The 25,988-nt window shown below is 37.9% G+C and overlaps 1 protein-coding gene across 1 annotated transcript in view; it reads right to left on the bottom strand.

Annotated features, from left to right (window-relative positions):
- LCA5 (lebercilin LCA5) overlaps positions 1 to 23,589 on the bottom strand; it is a 39,359-nt gene extending 15,770 nt beyond the window's left edge. Inside the window, exons 1-2 of the mRNA XM_053603742.1 lie at positions 23,220 to 23,589; positions 18,479 to 19,011 (exon numbers count right to left, since the gene is read on the bottom strand). Of these exons, the coding sequence (XP_053459717.1) occupies positions 18,479 to 19,011; positions 23,220 to 23,412 (726 nt within the window). The 5' untranslated portion in view covers positions 23,413 to 23,589. The remainder of the gene's footprint in view (positions 1 to 18,478; positions 19,012 to 23,219) is intronic.
- Positions 23,590 to 25,988: the final 2,399 nt, after the last annotated feature.

Genomic DNA, 25,988 nt, shown 5'->3' with positions numbered 1-25,988 from the left:
ACCAGGCACTCCCAGAACCGTGTGCACCACCCCCCGCCCTGTTGCTGGATCGGGGTGTGTCACACTCTGGAGCTGCTTCCACAACCAGAACTCCCTGGCTGGGGCAGCCCCAGAGGAATTACACAGGGTCACTCCCTACAAATATCCAGCAAAAATAGAGTGATCCTGCTGGGGTCTAATCTTGGAGAGACACCTCCCCAACTCTGAGGATGGCCAGAGGCAATGGTGAAAAACAATCATGAGGCGAAATCAACAAAAAAAAATGACAATATGAATAATCAGAATAGATCAACTCCCCCAAGGATCAATGAGGCAGACACAGCACAAGATCCCATCCACAAACAAATAGCTGAGATGTCAGAAATCGAATTCAGAATCTGGATAGCAAATGAAATTGAATTAGAATTCCAAGCAGTAACCCAAAAGATATCTCAAGAATTCAATGAATTCAAAGACCAAATGACCAAAGATACTGACACATTGAGACAAGAAGTTACATCCCTTAAAGACCTGAGAAACAACAGTAGAATCCCTCAGTAACAGAATGGAGCAAGCAGAAGAAAGGATTTCTGACATTGTAGACTAAGCTTTTGAACGCTCCCAAACTCTCAAAGAGGAAGAGAAATGGAGGGCAAAAACAGATCACTCTCTCAAAGAGCTCTGGGATAATTCGAAGAAAACCAATATTCGTCTTAATAGGAATCCTGGAAAGCAACAAAGAGGCTTCACAAGGCACAGAGTCGCTTCTCCATGAGATTATGAAGGAGAACTTTCCAGACATGCCAAGAGATTCTGAAATTCAGATAGCAGACAGTTTCAGAGCTCTAGCACAACTCAACCTAAGACATCCCCCAGACACATCATAATCAATTTCACTAATGTTAATATGAAAGAAAAAATTCTGAAAGCAGCCAGACGAAAGAAAACCATTACCTACAAGGGTAAGAATATTAGAATAACTGCAGATCTCTCTGCTGAAACCTTTCAAGCTAGAAGAGAATGGTCATCGACTTTTAGTCTCCTAAAACAAAATAACTTTCAACCACGGATCCTGTACCCATCTAAACTGAGTTTAATTTATGATGGAGAAATTAAATACTTTAACGACATTCACATGTTGAAGAAATTTGCCATAACTAAGCTAGCTCTCCAGGATATTCTCAGACCTATCCTCCATAAAGACCAGTGTAACCCTCCACCACAAAAGTAAACCCACCCAGAAAATTTTGATCAAATTCCAAATTCTACAGTCGCAAAAGGATTAAAAATGTCCACAGGACTCTTGAAAGGCTTATCATATTCTCAATTAATGTGAATGGTGTAAACTGTCCTCTAAAGAGGCATGGGTTGGCTGACTGGATACAAAAACTCAAGCCAGATATCTGATGCATACAAGAATCTCATCTTACATTAAAAGACAAATATAGACTCAAGGTGAAGGGATGCTCATCTATACTCCAGGCAAATGGAAAACAGAAAAAAGCAGGCATTGCAATCCTATTCGCAGATGCAATCGGCTTTAAACCAACCAAAATAAGGAAGGATAAGGATGGACACTTCCATCCTTGTTAAAGGTAATACTCAGTATGACGAGATTTCAATTATTAACATTTATGCACCCAACCAGAATGCACCTAAATTTATAAGAGAAACTCTAACAGACCTGAACAACTTGATTTCCTCCAGTTCCATAGTAGTTGGAGATTTTAACACCCCTTTAGCAGTGCTGGATAGATCCTCCAAAAAGAAGCTAAGCAAAGAAATTTTAGATTTAAACTTAACCATTCAACATCTGGACTTAATAGACATCTACAGAACATTTCATCCCAACAAAACTGAATACACATTCTTTTCATCAGCCCATGGAACATACTCCAAAATCGACCACATCCTAGGCCACAAATCTAACCTCAGCACATTAAAAAAATAGAAATTATTCCTTGCATCTTCTCAGACCATCATGGAATAAAAGTTGAACTCAATAACAACAGGAATCTGCATACCCAGACAAAAATATGGAAGCTTAAACAACTTTATGCTGAAGGATACATGGATTATAGACGAGATTAAGAAGGAAATCACCAAATTTTTGGAACAAAACAACAATGAAGACACGAATTATCAGAACCTCTGGGATACTGCAAAGGTGGTCCTAAGAGGGAAATTTATAGCACCGCAAGCCTTCCTCAAGAAAATGGAAAGAGAGTAAAAAAAATGGAGACTTTACATCCTTCATATTAACCTGGATGGAAGTGGAAGACATTATTCTTAGTAAAGCATCACAAGAATGGAGAAGCATGAATCCTATGTACTCAATTTTGATATGAGGACAATTAATGACAATTAAGGTTATGGGGGGGGAAGCAGAAAGAGGGACAGAGGGAGGGGGGTGGGGCCTTGGTGTGTGTCACACTTTACGGGGGCAAGACATGATTGCAAGAGGGACTTTACCTAACAATTGCAATCAGTGTAACCTGGCTTATTTGTACCCTCAATGAATCCCCAACAATAAAAAAAAAAAAAAAAGAAAGAAAGAAAATGAAAAGAGAGGAAGTTACTAACTTAATGGGACATCTCAAGCAACTGGAGAAGGAAGAACATTCTAACCCCAAACCCAGCAGAAGAAAAGAAATAACCAAAATCAGAGCACAATTAAATGAAATTGAAAACAAAAGAATTATACAACAGATCAATAAATCCAAAAGTTGGTTTTTTGAAAAGATCAATAAAATAGATAAACCTTGGCCAACCTAACCAGGAAAAAAAGAGTAAAATCCCTAATTTCATCAATCAGAAATGGTAATGATGAAATAACAACAGACCCCTCAGAAATTCAAAAAACCTTAACAAATACTACAAGAAACTCTACTCTCAGAAATATGAAAATCTGAAAGAAATCGACCAATACCCGGAAGTACGCCACCTACCAAGACTCAGCGAGAATGAAGTGGAAATGTTGAACAGGCCTATATCAAGTTCTGAAATAGCATCAACTATACAAAATCTCCCTAAAAAGAAAAGCCCAGAACCAGATGGCTTTACATCAGAATTCTACCAAACCTTTAATGAAGAACTAGTACCTATATTACTAAACCTCTTCCAAAATATAGAAAAAGAAGGAATATTACCCAACACATTCTACAAAGCAAACATCACCTTAATCCCCAAACCAGGGAAAGACCCAACAAGAAAAGAAAATTATAGACCAATATCACTAATGAATATTGATGCTAAAATACTCAATAAGATCCTAATGAACAGAATCCAACAACACATCAAAAAATTATACACCATGACCAAGTGGGATTTATCGCAGGGTCTCAAGGCTGGTTCAATATACGTAAATCTATAAATGTAATTCAGCACATAAACAAACTAAAAAATAAAGACCATATGATTCTCTCAATGGACGCAGAAAAAGCTTTTGATAATATCCAGCATCGCTTCATGATCAGAACACTTAAGAAAATTGGTACAGAAGGGACATTTCTTAAACTGATAGAGGCCATCTACAGCAAACCCACAGCCAATATCATACTGAATGGAGTTAAATTGAAATCATCTCCACTTAGATCAGGAACCAGGCAAGGTTGCCCATTGTCTCCAATGCTCTTTAACATTGTAATGGAAGTTTTAGCCATTGCAATTAGGGAAGAAAAGGTGATCAAGGGTATCCACATAGGGTCAGAAGAGATCAAACTTTCACTCTTCGCAGATGATATGATCGTATATCTGGAAAACACTAGGGATTCTACTACAAAACTTTTAGAAGTGATCAAGGAATCCAGCAATGTCTCAGGCTACAAAATCAACACCCGTAAATCTGTAGCCTTTATTATACCAACAATAACCAAGCCGAAAAAACAGTCAAGGACTCTATTCCTTTCACAGTAGTGCCAAAGAAGATGAAATATTTGGGAGTATACCTAACAAAGGACGTGAAAGATCTCTATAAAGAGAACTATGAAACTTTAAGAAAAGAAATAGCTGAAGATGTTGACAAATGGAAAAACATACCATGCTCATGGCTGGGAAGAATCAACATTGTTAAAATGTCTATACTACCCAAAGCAATATATAATTTTAATGCAATTCCTATCTAAGCTCCATTGTCATATTTTAAAGATCCTGAAAAAATAATACTTCATTTTCTATGGAATCAGAAAAAAACCTTGAATAGCCAAAACATTACTCAGCAATAAAAATAAAGCAGGAGGAATCATGCTACCCAGTCCTGAGACTGTACTATAAATCAACAGTGATCAAAACAGCACGGTACTGGCACAAAAACAGAGAAGTAGATGTCTGGAACAGAATAGAGAACCAAGAGATGAATCCAGCTACTTACCATTACTTGATCTTTGACAAGCCAATTAAAAATGTTCAGTGGAGAAAAGATTCCCTATTTAACAAATGGTGCTGGGTGAACTGGCTGGCGCTCTGTCAAAGACTGAAACTGGACCCACACCTTTCACCTTAAGTAGGATAGACTCTCACTGGATAAAAGATTTAAACTTAAGACATGAAACTATAAAAATACTTGAAGAAAGTGCAGGGAAAACTCTTGAAGGAATCGGCCTGGGTGAATATTTTATGAGAAGGACTCCCCAGGCAACTGAAGCAGTATCAAAAATACATTACTGGGACCTGATCAAACAAAAAAGCTTCTGCACAGCCAAGAACATAGTAAGTAAAGCAAGCAGACAGCCCTCAGAATGGGAGAAAATATTTGCAGGTTATACCTCTGATAAATGTTTAATAACCAGAATCCACAGAGAACTCAAATGTGTTAGCAAGAAAAAAACAAGTGATCCCATCTCAGGGTGGGCAAGGGACTTGAAGAGAAACTTCTCTAAAGAAGACAGACGCACGATCTACAAACACATGAAAAAACGCTCATCATCCTTAATCATCAGAGAAATGCAAATCAAAACTACTCTGAGATATCACCTAACCCCAGTAAGAGTAGCCCACATAACAAAATCCCAAAACCGGAGATGCTGGCGTGGATGTGGAGGAAAGGACACACTTCTACACTGCTGGTGGGAATGCACACTAATACGTTCCTTCTGGAAGGATGTTTGGAGAATACTTAGGGACCTAAAAATAGACCTACCATTCAATCCTATAATTCCTTTACTAGGTTTATACCTGAAGACCAAAAATCACAATATAACAAAGACATCTGTACCAGAATGTTTATTGCAGCCCAATTCACAATTGCTAACTCATGGAAGAAGCCCAAGTGCCCATCAACCCACAAATAGACTAGCAAATTGTGGTACATGTATAGCATGGAGTATTACGCAGCCTTAAAGAAAGATGGAGACTTTACCTCTTTCATGTTTACATGGATGGAGCTGGAACATATTCTTCTTAGCAAAGTATCTCAAGAATGGAAGAAAAAGTATCCAATGTACTCAGACCTACTATGAAGCTAATTTATAGCTTTCACATGAAGGCTATAACCCAACTATAGCACAAGAATATGGGGAAAGGGCCAAGGAAGTGGAAGGGAGAGGGGAGGTCAGGGTGGAGGGAGGGTAATGGGTGGGGCCACACCTACGGTGTATCTTAGAATGGGTACAGGTGAAACTTACTAAAGGCAGAATACAAATGTCTACATACAGTAACTAAGAAAATGCCACGAAGGCTACGTTGAACAGTTTGATGAGAATATTTCAGATTGAATATGAAACCAGCACATTGTACCCCTTGATTGCACTAATGTACACAGCTATGATTTAACAATTAAAAAAAAAAAAAAAGAGTAAAGATAAAATATTTTCAAAGACTAAAAAATTTTGCCACTCAGAAGCTCTCAATATATTTCAGTAGGAGAAAATAATTCCTGAAGGAAAGAAACAATAATGAACAATGGTAACATGCCAGGAACAATGGTAAAACAAGTACCGTAAAAAAATTAAGGAAAGTTTAAAAAGAAACTAAACTAAATCAGACAACAGCAATATGGAAGATAACAGGGGAAGAAACTGCAAAGTGTTCAACTTTCCTAACAGATTAGGAAAAGAGAGTTAATTATTTTAGATTTCCTCAAGACAAGTACACTTAAAAAACTTAAGGCTAAACTCTAAAAGAATGGAAATAGAATGTGTCACTTTGAAAAGCGTAGAAAAGCAGAGTAGAAAGTAAAAGGCAAGAAGGAGAAAAAAAGCAGAGAGAAAAGATTATAAATAATTTTATTTTACAGATTATACGCATAGATCCAAATTATCTCCATAGTCGTGACAAATGTGAATGAATAACTTTGTTGAAAAAGGTAACCTTATATTGTATTCTCTTCTTAAAAATTTAGCCAACTATTATACAAGTACAGAGATGATAACAAAAGTTGAGGGTACAGTGAAAGAAAATAATTTATTAGATGAAAACACTGGCCAAAAGAAAACTAGTGTCTGTGAAATAGGCTTTAAGACAAAAAGCAGAGAGGAATAAGAAGTTATTACTTAATGATTAAAATTAAAATTCACCAGGAAAGTAAAATAACCTTGAACATGTGTCAAGTTTAATTCTGAACCTAAAAATAACACAGTTTCTAAACATAATTGGTTGGCATGTTTTAAAAAGAAGAGACGTATATATTTACTATGTTAGGAATAAAAGTGGGGAATCTATAAAAATGGCAGGTATTTTAAAAATCATAAATAATATGAAACACTTAAGCCAACAAATACAAAATCTGATATGAATAATTTTCCATAAAGATATAAATTATTTCAAGTAACTAAAAAATAACTATAATCCCTAAATCAATCTATAATTATGAAATGAAGCAGATTAAACAGAAACAGAAAAGCAAAAAACAAACTCCCAAATAGACACTACATCTGAATGTTTTCAGAGGTGAAATCTAACAAATTTTAAGAAATACGTATCCCTGTCTTTTAAAATGTGTAAAAAAGAACAGAAAGAATATAAATTTTCCCACACATCATTGTCGAGAATTTACATAATTTTGATGTCAAACTGGATAAGGACAGTTTAAAAAATAAAGTCATAGGCTATTCTTCTATATGAATATTGTTGCAAAAATCCCAAACAAACATTAGCAAAAGAAATTCAGCAATGTATAAAAATTGCATCATGATTAAGCAGCATCTACCCAAAGAAAGAAAAGAATAAGAGTATTTTAAGATTAAAATTATATAAATGTAATTTGTCATGTTAAATAAAAGCATTTGATCAGTTACTAGGCATTTGAGCATTTGATAAAATTCAACACAATCCATGATTTAAAAAAAAAAAAAAAACCCAGCAAGTTAGTAATAGAAAGAAACTTCCTGGTGTATAATATCCATGTGTGTAATAAATTCACACTGAAGAGAAAGATCCAGAAAGATCCACACTAAAATATTAAAAATGGTAAATCTGGATAGTAAGAATACTAAGTTTCTATCTTTGTATTTTCCTCTAATTTTTTATAATGCATATGTATTACTTATAAAAATAAAATATAATTTCTGAAAATTTTAAATATCAAAATAGGTAGAAAACATATCTACCAACTGCATAAAAACAGTCACTTTTGAGGAGAGAGAACAGGAGGCGGTCTGGAGGAAGGATCTGGAAGTCTAATGCAATACGTTATTCTGTAAAATAAGAGGTAAAGCAAAAATTTTTTTAAATCAAATAGGTACAGGAATGTTTTAAATATTCTCTTTACCATGTGTTCAAGATATTTCATAAGGAAAAAAATTAAGACAGAATGATAAGCACAAACAGTAGCTGTCTTTGGTTGTAGGACCATGGATATTTTCCCCACATCACTGTAAATTTTAAAATGTCTTTAAACAAATGTTTCAATAATTTAAAACATATATAAAAATACTTACAACTTTTTTCCAAAAGGAAAATCACAGAACTCTTTAACAGAGAGAAATAAAGAATAAGAAATAATAATTTAATAATTTTCCAAGTAATCCCAAAGACTAACCTTTACTTGTTTTTTATTAATTAACAAAGCAATATATACTTAACAATACTGCCCTTGTTAAAACAGGTCTATAAAGGTCAGTTGTTTTAGTCTCTGCTCAGTGCTGCTACAACTCACTTCTAAAGACTTAGAGCTTTATGTAAGCCAGGACTTTAAAAGGTCATGTCCTCAGTTCCCCTTCTAGGAACACCTCTCACAATATCCCAGCAGGTTAGACACTGAGCTTCGCACAACACTTTCAGTGGGAAAAACCTTCTTAATTCAAAGGGTACTCATAATTCAACAACCTCAGTTATTAGGAAGTTTTCCTCATGAAAAAGTAGAAACAGTTTCCCAGCAATCATCATTAGGTTTGTATTGCCTCAGGAACATCCAGCAAGTTCATTGCTCCTCTTCCAGGGACACTGGCATACATAATAAAGCAAATCACTTTCCCTTCATTTTATCCAGGATTCCACGTTCCTTCCACCGTCTCTTAAACTCCAGTCTTTACACCTCCTGCCTGTCCTGTTCACTCTCCACATGTCAGTTTGTTACCTAAAATTTCATATCCATTATTATAAGTAATATAACCAGTAAAATTAAAGTTATTATTACCTCCTAGGACAGGGGAACCACCATACTTGGTTAGCTATTCTCCCTTTCAGATAACTTTTAAGCAGCAATACAAATGCAGAATCATAAACTGAAACACCTTGATACTTTTCTTTTTAACTTGAATTACCTTCAAACAAGCTCTCCCCATATGATATCCATAAAATAAACAGAAAAAAATGGAGCACCTAACAGTTATCCCGATTAAATTTTGTCTTACTTGTTTTGGGCCAGATTTTGAACCCTGAAGATCAATTCAACCTTGATCTTGTCATCCACTGTAAAGCTGTCCCCTTCTATTTCTGAACCTGTCATGAATGCCATTTTATTTCATCAGTCGGATCTATTCATTCTTTAAGAAACATTAATTTTATGTCACAGTGTGCAAAATGTTGCAAGTACAAAATCAAATAGAACATGCTCTTATCATTAATGACCTTGGTCAAATTCACTGGAAAACATGCTGAAAGGGATAGGGCCTGAGATGGCCCCAGAAACACACACCTAGGAACCTCCTATCCAGGTTACCAGCTACTTACTTATCTGTACCCTTTACTGATCCAATTGTAAAGGAGTTCTTTTCAATGACTCCACATTTCTCCACTAAAAACCAAGCATTAAAGACTTGCTATACTCAACGTATTACATGCGTATCTAATAACTAATGGATACAGCATAGTTATAGCATGTGGATATACGGCACATGTGTCTATATACAGTCCATCCACACGCATGCAGGGGAGTTACATACAGGTGGACAGTATACAGTCCATCCACACGCACGGAGGGGAGTGTCACACAGGTGGACAGTATACAGTACATCCCCACCCACGGAGGGGAGTGTCACACGGGTGTACAGTATACAGTACATCCACACGCACGGAGGGGAGTGTCACACGGGTGTACAGTATACAGTACATCCACACGCACGGAGCGGAGTGTCACACGGGTGGACAGTATACAGTACATCCACACGCACGGAGCGGAGTGTCACACGGGTGGACAGTATACAGTACATCCACACGCACGGAGGGGAGTGTCACACGGGTGGACAGTATACAGTACATCCAGACGCACGGAGGGGAGTGTCACACGGGTGGACTGTATACAGTACATCCAGACGCAAGGAGGGGAGTGTCACACGGGTGGACAGTATACAGTACATCCACACGCACGGAGGGGTGTGTCACACGGGTGGACAGTACACAGTACACCCACACGCACGGAGCGGAGTGTCACACGGGTGGACAGTACACAGTACATCCACACGCACGGAGGGGAGTGTCACACGGGTGGACAGTATACAGTACATCCACACGCATGGAGGGGAGTGTCACACGGGTAGACAGTATACAGTACATCCACACGCACGGAGCGGAGTGTCACACGGGTGGACAGTATACAGTGCATCCACACGCACGGAGGGGAGTGTCACACGGGTGGACAGTATACAGTGCATCCACACGCACGGAGGGGAGTGTCACACGGGTGGACAGTATACAGTACATCCACACGCACGGAGGGGAGTGTCACACAGGTGGACAGTATACAGTACATCCAGACGCACGGAGGGGAGTGTCACACGGGTGGACAGTATACAGTACATCCACACGCACGGAGGGGAGTGTCACACGGGTGCACAGTACACAGTACACCCAGACGCACGGAGGGGAGTGTCACACGGGTGGACAGTATCCAGTACACCCAGACGCACGGAGGGGAGTGTCACACGGGTGGACAGTATACAGTACATCCAGACGCACGGAGGGGAGTGTCACACGGGTGGACAGTATACAGTACATCCACACGCACGGAGGGAGTGTCACACCGGTGCACAGTACACAGTACACCCAGACGCACGGAGGGGAGTGTCACACGGGTGGACAGTATCCAGTACACCCAGACGCACAGAGGGGAGTGTCACACGGGTGGACAGTATACAGTACATCCACACGCACGGAGGGGAGTGTCACACGGGTGGACAGTATACAGTACATCGACACGCACGGAGGGGAGTGTCACACGGGTGGACAGTATACAGTACACCCACACGCACGGAGGGGAGTGTCACACGGGTGGACAGTATACAGTACATCCACACGCACGGAGGGGAGTGTCACACGGGTGGACAGTATACAGTACATCCACACGCACGGAGCGGAGTGTCACACGGGTGGACAGTATACAGTACATCCAGACGCACGGACGGGAGTGTCACACGGGTGGACAGTATACAGTACATCCACACGCACGGAGCGGAGTGTCACACGGGTGGACAGTATACAGTACATCCACACGCACGGAGCGGAGTGTCACACGGGTGGACAGTATACAGTACATCCACACGCACGGAGGGGAGTGTCACACGGGTGGACAGTATACAGTACACCCACACGCACGGAGGGGAGTGTCACACGGGTGGACAGTATACAGTACATCCACACGCACGGAGCGGAGTGTCACACGGGTGGACAGTATACAGTACACACACACACACACGGAGGGGAGAGTCACACGGGTGGACAGTATACAGTACATCCACACGCACGGAGGGGAGTGTCACACGGGTGGACAGTATACAGTACATCCACACGCACGGAGGGGTGTGTCACACGGGTGGACAGTATACAGTACATCCACACGCTCGGAGGGGAGTGTCACACGGGTGGACAGTATACAGTACATCCACACGCACGGAGGGGAGTGTCACACGGGTGGACAGTATACAGTACATCCACACGCACGGAGGGGAGTGTCACACGGGTGGACAGTATACAGTACATCCACACGCACGGAGGGGAGTGTCACACGGGTGGACAGTATACAGTACATCCACACGCACGGAGGGGAGTGTCACACGGGTGGACAGTATACAGTACATCCACACGCACGGAGGGGAGTGTCACACGGGTGGACAGTATACAGTACATCCACACGCACGGAGGGGAGTGTCACACGGGTGGACAGTATACCGTACACACACATAGGTCAGTGTAGCAGATTAATGTACCCGTCTAGCAATCTTAATGGGAAAAAGTAAAAACAATCTAAGTGAGCAATAACTTGCAAATATATTCTAATTTGGTAGGAGCGGCCTCCAGTTTTCTGATTGGTAATATCTAACACATATTTGAATACACTGGTACTTGCTTTTTCTCACTTTTTCATTTCTAGTCTTAGTACACTAACAAAGGCTCTGAAATCACACTTGCAAAGTTCCTCATTCCTCTGAGGTGCACATCATCTGAATCTGGAGACTGAGTTCATTTAAATTAGCTATTTTTGTCTTATTATTTCTTCATTTTCTCTGGGCAAGACAAGATAGAAGCAAAGTTATAATCCAAAAGTTATGCTTCCTCTCTGCATTATACGTCTGCCCTAAGGACCAGGCCTCGTTCCTCTTGTTCTAATGAAATCTGTTTTCTTTGAAAATGTTTGCAAGCCTTTTCTTACTCTGAGCTTTTGTTTTCCAACACAGCTAGATTTTATTCCATGGTATTTATCACAGCAGCAAAAATAAAACAGATTTTAGAAGTGATTCTTGCCCTACATACCACAGATAAACAATTAGATGATATGACAAACTTTGAAAAAATGATTTGTATCTTTTATAGTTTATAGATGATTTTATCAGAAGACCTTGATGAAATAACCAAAATTTCAGTATCTTAATTCATACCACATTCAAAATTGTGAAGAAACACAAAATGTACCAACATGAGATGGCCGCAAAGTTCGTTTGCTGTTTTGAACTGCACACTATTTTAAATTTCACACAAACTTTATGGTCCCCTATGTAAGAAGAAACTATTACTCAGCTTTTAAATATGTGATAAAAATCCAATGATTTTTACAGCAACCAAACAGGAGACAGAAGACTGCAATTCTTCCCACACGTGTGGTTCCAGTCACCTACAATATTCTATGTAACCTCGAAGGCAGAAAGTAACACCTCTGTCTCCGTGTGCTCACAGCTCATTGTTTGCGAGGTGTTTCAGAGGCTGCTTCAGGAAGCTGGCAAGGGAGTTTCTGAAGCCCTCTCTGTAGCCTAACTCATGAATCACCATCACAGAACAGTTCAGCCTTTATCTGGTTGCCTGCGAATAACTGCCAAAATTTGAAAAAAATCAATAAACCAAATCAGTAGTTTCAAACCTTAAAAAAAAACTTCAAGTCCACTGGGCACAATTAAAACCACTGTATTAAACTAGTTCTACGGTCCTTTCAAACTCTAGAATGCTACTACGATTTGATGTATTCACTTTTATTTAATGTACTTTTAGTGCATTTCTTTAGTTTATTTTTTTACTGATATATTAGGTGCCTGATCAGTTCCAGGCACTGAGCCAGACTCATTACGAACTTTATCTCTAATACTGTTTATCACCATTTGCAAAGTTTTACGGACCTGAAACAGGCTCAGATATGGCATATTATAGTACAAAGCTAGAATGGGGTATAACCAGAATGTGAACCTTGTTTGTTTACACAACATCTATATGTACAAAATTCCACATTTCACTGGGAACCTAATAGGTTAAGAGGTAGGTGTTAGTTAATAACATAACTAAAATATAAATAAGTTTTTATTTGACCTTGAATTCTAATCCAATAATTTCTGACTCAACTAATTAGCAAAGCCCATCAATGTTTCCATATTAACAATGCAAATTCTTTAAAAATCTCCTTAAATGATACTAACCATAAGAAAGGCCAATTTAATCTTCCCCAAACAGAAAATTTTAACTTTAATTATTCCAAAAAACAATCCAGTAGCATTATTTAATTATTCTGAAATGCTATCCAGTAGCATTCTTTAGAAATCCTGTATTGATAAATATCCAAAAATGATTTTAAAATACTTTAAATAACTCAGGAACTTCCTCATCCAGGAATTTTCTATTAGGAAAGTTAAATTTAATAGAGTTTAAATGAGCAAAGAATAATTCACAAATTGGGCAGCACAGACCCAAGTAGGTACAGGGTGACTGCAAGAGGGCTAGATGGTCAGATAACATTAAGGACAGAACATGGAGAGAGGGACAGAAACAGTCGGATGGGTTGTAGCTCTGTGCTCGCCTGATTTAAATACAGTTTGACCATCTGGCTACCCAGGATTGGCCAAAACACTATGGTTGTACATGAGTAGGCTGCATTCTGTTCGCACATCCAGTTAGGGTACAGTTCACTATGCACAGAGAAACCTTTAGCCAAACTTAAAGGAGGTAGCTTTACACTAAATTTAATTTAACATTAATAAGGGAAGGGCTCATCTCTTCGTATCTACACAACAGTACACTATGTAGTCTTTAAAAAGTACGAAGCTGACTCTGTGCCTATGTGTAAAAATATGTATGTATATGTAAAAATCACATACACACATAATAACATGTAAAGAGTGTCAAAATACACTTTCCAGTGATAAATGTGTGTTGAGCAGTGTGTACAGAACGCTCACATCTATGGTTAGACAATGAAAAACGGCATTGACACATGGACCTGAGCTTGCACAGGTAGAGACAGTTTCTCAACAGCGATTGCTTCTTGGAAAGGGGCCTAAAAGCAGAACATAAGGAGGAATGTTGCATTGTGTGTCTCTTTGTATTATTTGAACTCTTTAAGCCCCTCTGTAGTGCCTATATTACCTTTTCAACAGAAAAATTATCTTAAATATTAACACAAAGTTGCTTTAACAATGGTTCTACCTAAACAGATAGTTTGGAAGGATCCTGCAAAATTTATTTTCTGAAATGGTTTTAACCTTTACACTTCAATCATAAATCTCATAATTTCACTGTAAATCTTGTCCCTCCAGAAATGATTATATGTATATATATAAATAAAACCTAGCCAATTCTTTGGCTTATTATATAATAAAGAAATTAATAAGATCTCAATGAATAATACTTTACTTCATAAGCAATTCCTTTTCAACATGAGAAATTTTTCATCTCAATACAATATAGATTATAAAAGGACTTAATTGGGGGACAAATATAGTTTAAACTTTTTTGGTACACAAAAGACTTAAAGGCATTAATTTAATCTCATCAGATTTCAGAATTTTCATGAAAGGCACCTCAGAAATCATTCCATTCAATTGTTTAGACGAAGCAACTAAAACCTAAGAGTTCAGAGAACTATATAAGGCTTAAACCCAGTACTCCTACAACTTGAGAGTTAAAACTTCTAAACCCAAGTCATTCGTTGGTGTGAATAAAATGTTCACAACCCCTTGCAAAAATAACTTTTACAACAAAAAATATGTTTTGAAGTTCAGAAACAAAAGTTCAAAAGTAATTTTCTAATTTGTAAAGAAATGATACCATTTATAACTGCTCCAAAGAAAATAAAATATTTAGGTATAAATCTAACAAAACATGTACAGATGTGTATCCTGAAAATTACAGAATGATAATGAAAGAAATCAAAGATGACCTAATAAATCCTATGCTCGAGAAGTGGAAAATTCAACACAGTAAAAGTGTCAATTCTCCATAAATTGATCTACATTTAATGGAATTCTTATCAAAACCCCAGGAAAGTACTTGTAGACATAGTTAAACTTATTCTAAAATTTATATGGAAAGGCAGATCTAGACCAGCTAAAATAGCAGATTGTTTTTTAATCAAGCTTCGTGTGAGAGGAATCACTCTACCTCCTATTACGGCTTACTGCGAAGCCTGGAATCAAGAGAGTGTGGTCACAGCAAAGACACAGACACCCAGATCCACAGCACTGGGGAGAGAACCCAGAAACAAACCCACAAAAACATGCCCAAATCGTTTTTGACAAAGGTGCCGAAGAAAGTCAATGCATGAATTTTTAGCAAGTGATGCTGGAGCAACTGGGCATCCACAGCAAAAAAAAAAAAAAAAGTAAATAAATAAAAATAAAATAAAATAAAAAAATCCGAACATCAACCTAATCTTCCCACCCTGTACAAAAGTTAACTCAAAATGAAAACATGGACTCAGATATAAAGCATAAAATCATAAGGCGTTTTCAAAACATTAAACTGTATACCTTAAATATATACAATTTTTGTTTGTTAATTATATCTCAGTAAGGCTGGAAGAAAACAACTTTTGGAAAAAGCATATGTGAAAATTTCTGGGGCAACAAGCCAAAGACAGTAGGGATAGGCAAATAGTTCTTAGTCTTGCCACCAAAGCACAAGCCATAAAAGAGAATCTGACAAACTGGACAACAATAAAATTAAAAACTTCCTCTGGAAGACCCTGGTAGGAGGACAACAAACCACAGACAGAGAAAATATGTGTAAACCCCATGTCTGTCAGAGAAGTGTACCCAGAATATAGAAAGCACTCTCAAAAGTCAACAATACAAGCACAAACAATCCAAGTAGCAAATGGGCAAAAGTCTGAACAAAGTGAATAGATCTACAGATGGCAAATAACTGCATGAAAAGATGCTCAACATCAGTAGCCATTTGGAAAACGTGAATTAAAATCACAATAAGACAGTGCTACACACCTATCAGAAAGGCTGAAACAGAAAAGAGTGTTAACATCAATGCTGGCAAGGATGCTGAGCACTCTGACCACTTACACACCGCGGGTAGGAGTATAAAATGGTACCACTACTTCAGAAAAGAGAGTGGCAGCTTCTTACAAAACCAAACATACTATTTACACTTCTACTTACAAAGTACACTTCCAGGCACATATCCAAGAGAAATGAAAAATGTATGTTCAAACAAAAATGTGTACATAAAACGGTCAGTTTTATTAGTTAATGGCCAAAAGCTAGAAGCAAATTGGACGTCCTTCAACACAACGTACCCTAACACTGTGTGGCACGTCCATGCCGTGGGGATGGGACCCAGGGAACAAAAGCAACTAGGGACACATGCTACAACTTAGATGAGTAAGTCAGTGAAATCCACCAATGTCAAAAGATTATGTACTGTATGTTTCCATTTATATAACATTCTCCCCCCACCCCTTTTTTAAATGTCAGGTTAATGTGAGGGTGCAGACAACTAGGTTACAATGTTTGCATTTGTTAGGTAGAGTCCCTTTTGTAGTTGTGTCCTGCTATATAACATTCTTGAAATGACAATATTACCGAGATGATGAACAGATCAGTGGACGCCACAGGTTAGAGAGGGAGAAGGTAAGAGGTAGCTGCGGCTGTGAAAGGGTAAGACAGGATCCTGGTGATGGAACTGTCTGTGTGTTGACTGCGGTGGAGCTCACAGAAATCTACACATGTGATAAAATCACAGAGAGCCAAATATATACACAGACACATGTAAAATTAGTGCAAGCTGAGTAAAGTTGATGGGTATCAACCTATCACAACCAACGTATTATAGTTATACAATATGTTTTTACTGGAGGAAACTAGGAGAAAGGTACATGGTATCTTTCTATGTAACTTTCTTATAACTATATATTCATCTACAATGAACTAAAAATAAAAAGTTAATTTAAAAACTTCTTAAAATCCAATATAAAAAAATTGAGGATACTATATGGTTGACTATGTCGAAGACTCACCATCACAGATGACTGGTTCTCATGCACCAAATGAGCAGCCGTATCATTTACCCCCATCCATCAGCCAGAATACGCAGGCCTGTCCCCTTTTCCTCCCTTCCTTCCTTCTCCTCCTGCCCCACCATTCATCAACCCCCTTGATAACAGGCTATAGGAGAGAACTGCGGGATATAGGGAGGGGTGTGTGCATGTGTGCACTGCGGTTTCATGTTCTCTCTATATTTGTAGTTTTATACAGACACATACTTAGTTATTTGCCATATTCATCAGTTAGTATTCTAGACTCTTCATTCCTAACTTCAAATTCCATTGTGTGACACATTTTCCCTTAAAAATAATAAAATATTAAGCTATTTGTTTTTTGTGGTAAGAACTGCTTCTAATCCCCAATCTGATCCTACCTCATGGGTAAGGGGCCCTTAAGAAGTTTCCATACGTTTGCTTTGCACTTTGAGCTGGTCATCAGCAGAGCCTATTTAATAAGTTATCTCTCCTGTGTATCGAACAGAAGATAATAATTGCAAATTTTGGAGAATAAATTAGGGACTTTTCTGGCCACCGATGTACAGTGTATTTAATAAACCACTGACTCTGTGTACCCACTACAATAACAGGCATGGCATATGATACAAACTAAGTAACATGCCATGTACTAAAAATAATCTGATTAATATATCACAGAAATCTAATTTATTTATAGTTCTAAGCTTACTTTGCTCAGAGAACCTTCACAGTAGGCATTATTCCCATACTTCTGCCGACCTTTGCTTTCCAAACTACTTGTCAATTTTAAGCAACAGAACCTGACCCGGGGCTTTGTTTGATCTATATATAGCAGACAGTATCTAATATAAGTTTCCTGTGTAAAAGGCGTGGTATAGAACTCTTCCTCTCTCCATTCAAGAAAGGAACATTTTTAAAAGATCTGTACTCTCACACTACTTCCTCGACATTCTCCTACCCAACCTCCCATCAGTTTTATTTTGGGGAGCAGGAGCACGTCTTGCCCTGAGAGGTGTAGTGTAATCACTCTTTAACAAATAGTATGCAAAGCAAGAAAAACAAAAACCATCACTCATGTGGCATTTCTTACATAACAGCCCCAAAAGGTTGGGTTTACACTATGGCTATTATAGCATCTTTTTCAACTTTAGAGAAATAATCTGATACCGAAATGGAATATTTTCCTAAAATGACTAGATCCAAGGAATTCAACATTCATCCATCAACGTGTCCCATTAACGTACACTGTCTTTCTGTTACAAATACAATCGTAAATGTAACTCTTACTCAGATAATACTAGAAATAGTTTTCATTTCCAGCAAACATTAAACCGCAGCGAGCAGTTTGAACAGAGTACATTAAGTGTCCCACCCAAGACATTAGAGCTGCAGCAAATTTACCTTAATCCTCCTCTCAGTGTCATCTAACTTTAACTCCGCTGAAACGAGTTTCTTTGCCAAATCGTCCCGTTCAGGTAGATGTCTAGCTTCAGAGATCTTTTTCAGTTTCTGTAAGGAACATTTTGTCCTAAATAGTTCACTTTCTGCATCCTTTACCCTTTTCTCAGTTGCCCGCTCTTTCTCTTGAGATTTTCTTAAGCGTTCTTTGAGAGCTGTGATCTCATTGTTATGACGAACTATAAGCTGTGAGATCTCATTTTCTGCATCTTCATACTTATTCAGAGCTCTCTCCTGTCTGTACTGAAGCCTTTTCAAAGATTTATTTTCTTTTAATAGCTCAGCTAACTTGCCCTGGAGTTCACACACTTCATTCTGCAATTCACTGATTTTTAGCAGTCTTGAGGAAAGAACCCGTCTTGTAACAATATCGGCAGCATCTTTCCGATGTGGCTCTCTGTTGAGGCTCTGGGAGCGAAATCCCACTCTGACTTCCTTTCTGTTCGGTAGGCCCTTAGGGCTTGGTTTCCTAGAGACTAAAAAGAAATAGTAGTCATGGAAAGTGAAAGCTATCCCAAATGTAGTGTAACTTATTCATCCTACCACAAATGGGTCCAGAACATTCTTTAGTTATACTTGTCTCTAAAAATGGATTTTACAATATTTCATTAAATATCAGGTTTCATTATGTTTGCCGTCTTTTCTGAAAGGTCAATAATACTCCAATCCATCAAAAATTACATCCCAATAGTTTATATAGAATTATTCCACATTGCTAAAAGATGGTAGTATCATACTGTGGCCATTTTTAACTTTCTAGGTAACATGGCGAGTCAGAATTCAAACACGGAGGGCGCCTAAAGCTCAGTGGTTGGGGCGCCAGCCACATGTTCCAGGACTGGTGGGCTGGAATCTGGCCCAGGCCTGCTAAACAAACAACAAACAAACAAAAAATAGCCAGGCGTTGTGACGGGCGCCTGTAATCCCAGCTACACGGGAGACTGAGGCAAGAGAATCACTTGAGCCCAGGAGTTTGAGATTGCTGTGAGCTGTGACGCCACAGCGCTCTCCCCAGGGCGACAGAGTGGGACTCTATCTCAATTAAAAAAAAAAAAATTCAAACATGGACACATGGACATCATTAGCATTCACATGGTGCATAACAAACATTGGAAAAAACTTTATCACTTGTGCCAAGACATTTGTGATCATTATTTGAAATGTGAAAATGCATATTTTCTCTAAATTAATTACAACTTTATTTGGGGATAGGATAACAGCATATAGTACAGAGCAGAAGATTTGGGACTTAAAGTTATCACTTAGTAACTCCTGGGGCAGTTCAATTAAACCTTTCCAAGTCTATTTTCCCAACCAACATAATGAGGATAGTATCACCAACATAATTAGGTTGTAAGCAGAAAGTTCTACATATTCTCTGTTTAGAACTCCATCTCAGGGCAGCACCTGTGGCTCAGTGAGTAGGGCGCCAGCCCCATATACCGAGGGTGGAGGCTTTAAACCCAGGCCGGCCAAACTGCAACAACAACAAATAGTCGGGCATTGTGGGGGGCACCTGTAGTCCCAGCTACTCAGGAGGCTGAGGCAAGAGAATCGCCTAAGCTCGAGAGCTGGAGGTTGCTGTGAGCTGTGACGCGACATCACTCTACCGAGGGCGGCAAAGTGACACTCTGTCTCTGAAAAAAAAGAACTCCCATCTCATTTTCAGTGGTTCAAAATGTCAAATAGCATTTCAGTTGTGACTAAATGCTTTCTCAGGTTTTTTGTGTGCGATAATCAAATTAAAAATATCTGATATAACTTGAGAAGATGAAAACAAAAAATCATACCCTGAAGAACATAAGCATATGAAATCTTTAAAGTGTAGATCCTAAATCACAACATTTCTCAAAAATCTGGAATGTTTTAATTTTTACCAAAGGTTCATTAAACTTAAACCTGCCCTTTATAAGAGGCATCACAAAATCTGCCACAGTTAAAAATAATGAACTTTAGTCTCCAAGAAGAAAACGCATTCCAGAGTTTAAAAAAAGGAAGAAAAACTAGAATATCAAAACTTTCCCTCCTCATCTTACCAGCCATGAATACTTGATTTTATTATACAAACACATTTAAAAAAAAGTAATTTTTACAATTTAACGTTATAAACTTTTATTAAAAAATAGAGAATTTTATAGAAGTTGTCTTTAATGTATACTGATTTGGGGTTACAGCTTTATAAATGCTTAAATACATGAAAAGTGGTAATAAAAAGAATTGGGAAAATTCTTAGTTTTGAAAACTACACTATCCAATACGGTAGCCACTAGAGATACACAAGGCTACTGAGAAACCTGAAATGCGGGTAATCTAAATTGAGACATGCTGCAACTATGAAATACGTTCTGGACTTTGAACACTTAGTTCCAAAAATGTAAAATATTTCATAAACAATGTTTTGTAATGAGTATATACAGAAATAATATTTTTGATATTTAAATATATTGTTAAAATCAATTTCATTTGTTTTTCTTTTTTCTAATGTGGTTATTAGAAAATATAAAATTCCATTTCACTGGGTGGCCTTCTAAGCTGCTTCTGAGAACAAAGGGAAAATTGAAGTACTGGGTGTCCCCAAGTTACAAATGAGACAGGTTCTGTAGTTTTGTTCTTTCTTTATAGTTTTGTTCTTAAGTAGAATTTGTATGTAAGTTGGAACAGGTACATATACCTATTACCTGTAATAGCCTCATTTCCTGAGTGTGACCTGTGCGTAAGTCAGATGTTTGTAACTCAGGGACTGCCTAGATTCCTTATCAATAATGCCCTATTATTTCTTGGGAAAAATAGGTATTAACCCTAAGATTTTTTTATTTGTTCTTAATCATACAGTAAAAGTTTAATATCATATCAAGGTCTCAGCTACAAAATTATTAACTAGAGCTCCTTACTGAGACAGACTTAGAGATAGAGACCCCTAAATAAATAAATAAATTGAAAATACAAAAAGAAAAAGAAAAACCAGCACCCAGTTGTTAAAAGTGTGGACATCTCTGAGAGGCTAGATTGGGGGCACATGAAAGGTTTCCTTACAAAAGAATATATACTCTGGTAGTTTATAATGAGCAAGTGTTATTTTTCAAAGTAAAAATTTATAAAGGCAAATGATACCCTTGCTTAAATCTTTTCAATGGCTAACTATTCCCCACATAGTCAACATATTAGCATAGGATTCCAAGTTTTCATTACGTGGCCTGTTTTCCATTTTATCCCCCAATTTCATCACTCCCTACCCTGTAATCTAAACTTTCACCATTTTAAGCTACCATTGCTATAACTGCGCCACACTGATTAATACGTACTGTAATTACCTCATTGGCCATAGCCTACGTTGCTATGCTGTACTTGAGAGATCTTTCATACTTTGTTAGTAGGTACAACGGAGTTTTCTTGATCAGAGACTTATTGAGACGAAAAGGAGATTTTCAGAAAATTATGAAATCAAATATGTATTAATATCTCATTCCACACTAGTGTCATTTTAAAAATAAAAATTATTTCTAATGATAAATCCATTTTCCATTATAATAATTAAACAGAAAACAAATTAGGCTTGTGGTCCAAGTCTCCAACCCCATTTTTAGTTTTAATTTGAACTTTTGCAATAAATACTACATTACCTAGAATAAGTAATTTTACTCAATCTATAAAAATGCCCCTTAGCCACTTTATTCAATGCCTTTCACTACTTTTAGAAAATCAAGATACAGAAAGTACAAATATTTTATAACTTTTTTGCCTTTATAATACATCAGAATCCCAAAGAAAAGTATTTATTTAGGAAGAAGAGACAAAACAAGAAGCCTTAGCTATGTTATTTTCTCATATTTATTTATATACATATGTGTGTGTGTATGTGTGTGTGTATATATATATATTTTTTTTTTTTTTTTTTTTTTGAGACAGAGTCTTACTCTGTCACTCTGGGTAGAAGGCCATGGCATCACAGCTCACAGCAACCTCAAACTCTTGGGCTTAAGTGATTCCCTTGCCTCAGCCTCCCAAGTAGCTGGGACTACAGATGCCTGCCACAATGCCTGGCTATTTTTTTGTTGTAGTTGTCATTGTTGTTCAGCAGGCCCAGGCTAGGTTTGAACGCGCCAGCCCCAGTGTATGTGGCCGGAGCCCTAACCACTGAACTACGGGGACCGAGCCATTTTTCTTTCTTTCTTTTTTTCTTTTTTTTTTTTTTTTTGAGACAGAGCCTCACTCTGTTACTCTGGGTACAGTGCCATTGTGTCATAGCTCACAGCAACCTCAAACTCCTGGGTTCAGGTGATCCCCCTACCTTAATCTCCCCAGTAGCTAGGACTAAAGGAGCCTGCCACAGCACCCAGCTATTATTTTAAAGACATGGGTCTCACTCTTGCTCAGGCTGGTCTCAAACTCCTGAGCTCAAGCTATTCTCCCACCTCTGCCTACCAGAGTGCTAGGATTACAGGTGTGAGCTACCACACCTGGCTTCTTCTATATAATTCGTAATTCTTATAACAAAGGGTATTACATAATACCATAAGCAACACTTATATAAGTTTATAAACATATAACCTATCTAATATGTAAATTAGCCTCCTTCCATGTATATGACATTCATCTTAAAAGAAATTTGTTTTATCATACAAATTTTCTTTAAGTACAAAAATGAATCTTCTAAGTCCACCAGACCCTTTTAAAGAAAACTTACCTTGGTGATACACCTGGCTATCTGAAGCCTGTTTTTTAGAATTTTTTCCCCTAATACGGGGAGGTGAAGAATCAACCAGTGATGATCGGCCAGAAGACTGTGGTGTAGTTCCAAAATCAGAAAAATAATAATAATGGCGTTTGTCTGTCTGTCTGTCTTCATCACTATCTGAACTTCTTGCTTTTTCCCCCATTGTTTTGAAAAATGGTCTCTTTTCACATAATTTCAAAGATTCTTTCCTCCAGAAATGTCTATGACAACACTGAAGAACAATTTCATAAGATCCTGGTAAGAATATTCATTTCTGTACAATTTGTTTTCTCCACAATATATCCGTAGAACACGATTCTCATTAGCAGCCCAAAGATAACAGTTTTTTACCCTACAATTAAAGAAGGGAAAGGGAGACTCATCACATATAGTCATGAAACAGATTTCTACCATTAATTGCAATGAAAGATACTAACAGCAAAACAGGCTGGGCTCAGTGGCTCACACCTGTAATCCAGCACTCTGGGAGGCTGAGGCAGGTGGATTGCCTGAGCTCAGGAGTTCAAGACCAGTCTGAGCAAGACCCCCATCTCTACTAACAATAGGAGAAACTAGCTGGGCACGGTGGCACATGCCTGTAGTTCTAGCTACTCAGGAGGCTGAGGCAAGGGGATTGCTTGAACCCAGGAGTTTGAAGTTGTTGTGAGCTATGATGACCACTGCACTCTACCCAGGGTAAAAGACTGAGCCTCTGTCTCTAAATAAATAAATAAGAACAAAATAATATAAAACTTATAATTTTAAAAAGAAGCTATAATTTATCAATATTTTCACACGTAAGTTATTTACAGTATTTGAAGAAAAGACAGATTCGGTCATAGTTTAGATAACATGTAAAGTACTTGACATATAATTGCTTCTGAATAAATGTTAAGTAAATTTGATTCCTTTGCATCTTAAGAGTTATTGATATATATATAATAAACACAAATGCTAAATTTTAACAAGGCAATAATGATCAAATTGCAAGTTTTTTTTCTTTTGGGGGGGACAGTAAGAGGTGGTGTGGTGGTAAACAACAAACCTGCTAATAAAAACAAAGAAAAATATCTAAGTTTGACCACATAAAAACGTCATACTAGAGTATATTTCAAAAGCAACTAAATTAAAAGAAAAAAATTTTTGACAGAAAACATTTGCAAACATTACAGGAAAATGTATCATTCTTGATACATAAATAAAGTACATAATAACATCCCATAAGAAAAATGGATGAGGTCAAAATCAAAATGTGTAAAATACATGACAAGACCCAGGAAAGGTGATACGACGACAGACACAGAGCAGTATTCAACCACAACTATGAGAGGGAGTCGAACAGATGCCAACACCGTGACCTACTTGTTTATATCCTCACATTAACCTGAAATTAAATAAGTAAATAATTAAAAAAATAAAAGTATTCAACCTCAGATGCCATGCTTAAAGATATGGAATTAGCCAAGATTTTCTAAAAGAATAATATCCAACACAGCCAGAGTAGCTGTCAGGAAAAGACCCATAGAGTTTTTGGGGAAAAAAGTTGGCAAAAGGTATTAAGACATTAGTCTTTTAACCTTTGATCCAGTATTTCTATTCCTAGACCGAACAGAAAATAGAAAATAGAGGGGGAAGTTATCTGCAGATGCTTAATACAGGACATAATTTAAAAAAACAAACAAATTAAAAAAAAAAAAAAAAACCAGGAAGCAATCTGAATGTCTACCGTCACAGACTGAGAGAAGAATTGTAAAAACCCCGCAGGGGTGTCCCACCTGCAGCCCGCAGGCTGCACACTGATTTTGTGAAGACTGTTTTTGCTTATCTGTGGTGTCAGATATCATGAAAAGTATGCACGGACTTTGTTTTTTTTTTTACTAATCAGCTTTCCTTAGTGGTATATTTAACGTATGGTCCAAGACAACTTTTGCTCTTCTGATGAGAAAAAGAGAGAGAGAAAAAAGAAAAAGGGTTGGACATCCCTGCGTACAGCATATCATGAAATGGCTAGAAATGTTTACCAAAAAATTGTATTCAAGAAAAATGCTTATGCTGTCATGGTAAAGGAAAAACTCAACTTAGGGCATATAGTACATCTCCACAGGTATTTATCTCTTATCTCTGTATGCGATCTCTACACATACTTATTGAAAAAATATTGAGTATGCTTCCTATCTGAATTCAGGTCTGAAAAAAATTTGCAGAGCAAGGAACACACCAATACCAGAACAGCGTCTACCTGAACGGCACAGGCTTCAGATGGTTCAGTGCACAGGCTCCATCAATATATTCTTGCTTTCTGGCCGGGCGCGGGGGCTCACCCCTGTAATCCCAGCACTCTGGGAGGCCAAAGAAGGTGGATTGTAGGAGCTCACAAGTTCAAGACCAGCCTGAGCAAAAAGGGAGACCCTGTCTCTACTAAAAATAGAAAAAAATGAGGCAAGAGGATCGTTTGAGCCCAGGAGTTGGAGGTTGCTGTGAAATATGATGATGCCTCCACAAGGGACAGCTTGAGACTCTGTCTTTAAAAAAAAGAAAAGAAAAGAAAAAAATACAAATACACACATACTTGTTTTCTAATACAATGAAACTGGATTACTTTCATAAGTAGAATAATTATTTTTAATATTTGGGAGAAATAAAAATCCTACTGATGAAATTGGTATTAAAAGCGTAGTGGTGGGAGGCACCTGCGGCTCAGTGAGTGGGGCGCCGGCCCCATATACCAAGGGTGGCAGG

This window comes from Nycticebus coucang, chromosome 9, assembly GCF_027406575.1.
Source record: "Nycticebus coucang isolate mNycCou1 chromosome 9, mNycCou1.pri, whole genome shotgun sequence".
Taxonomy (NCBI): domain Eukaryota; kingdom Metazoa; phylum Chordata; class Mammalia; order Primates; family Lorisidae; genus Nycticebus; species Nycticebus coucang.
This window is presented reverse-complemented; position numbering and strand designations above follow the sequence as displayed.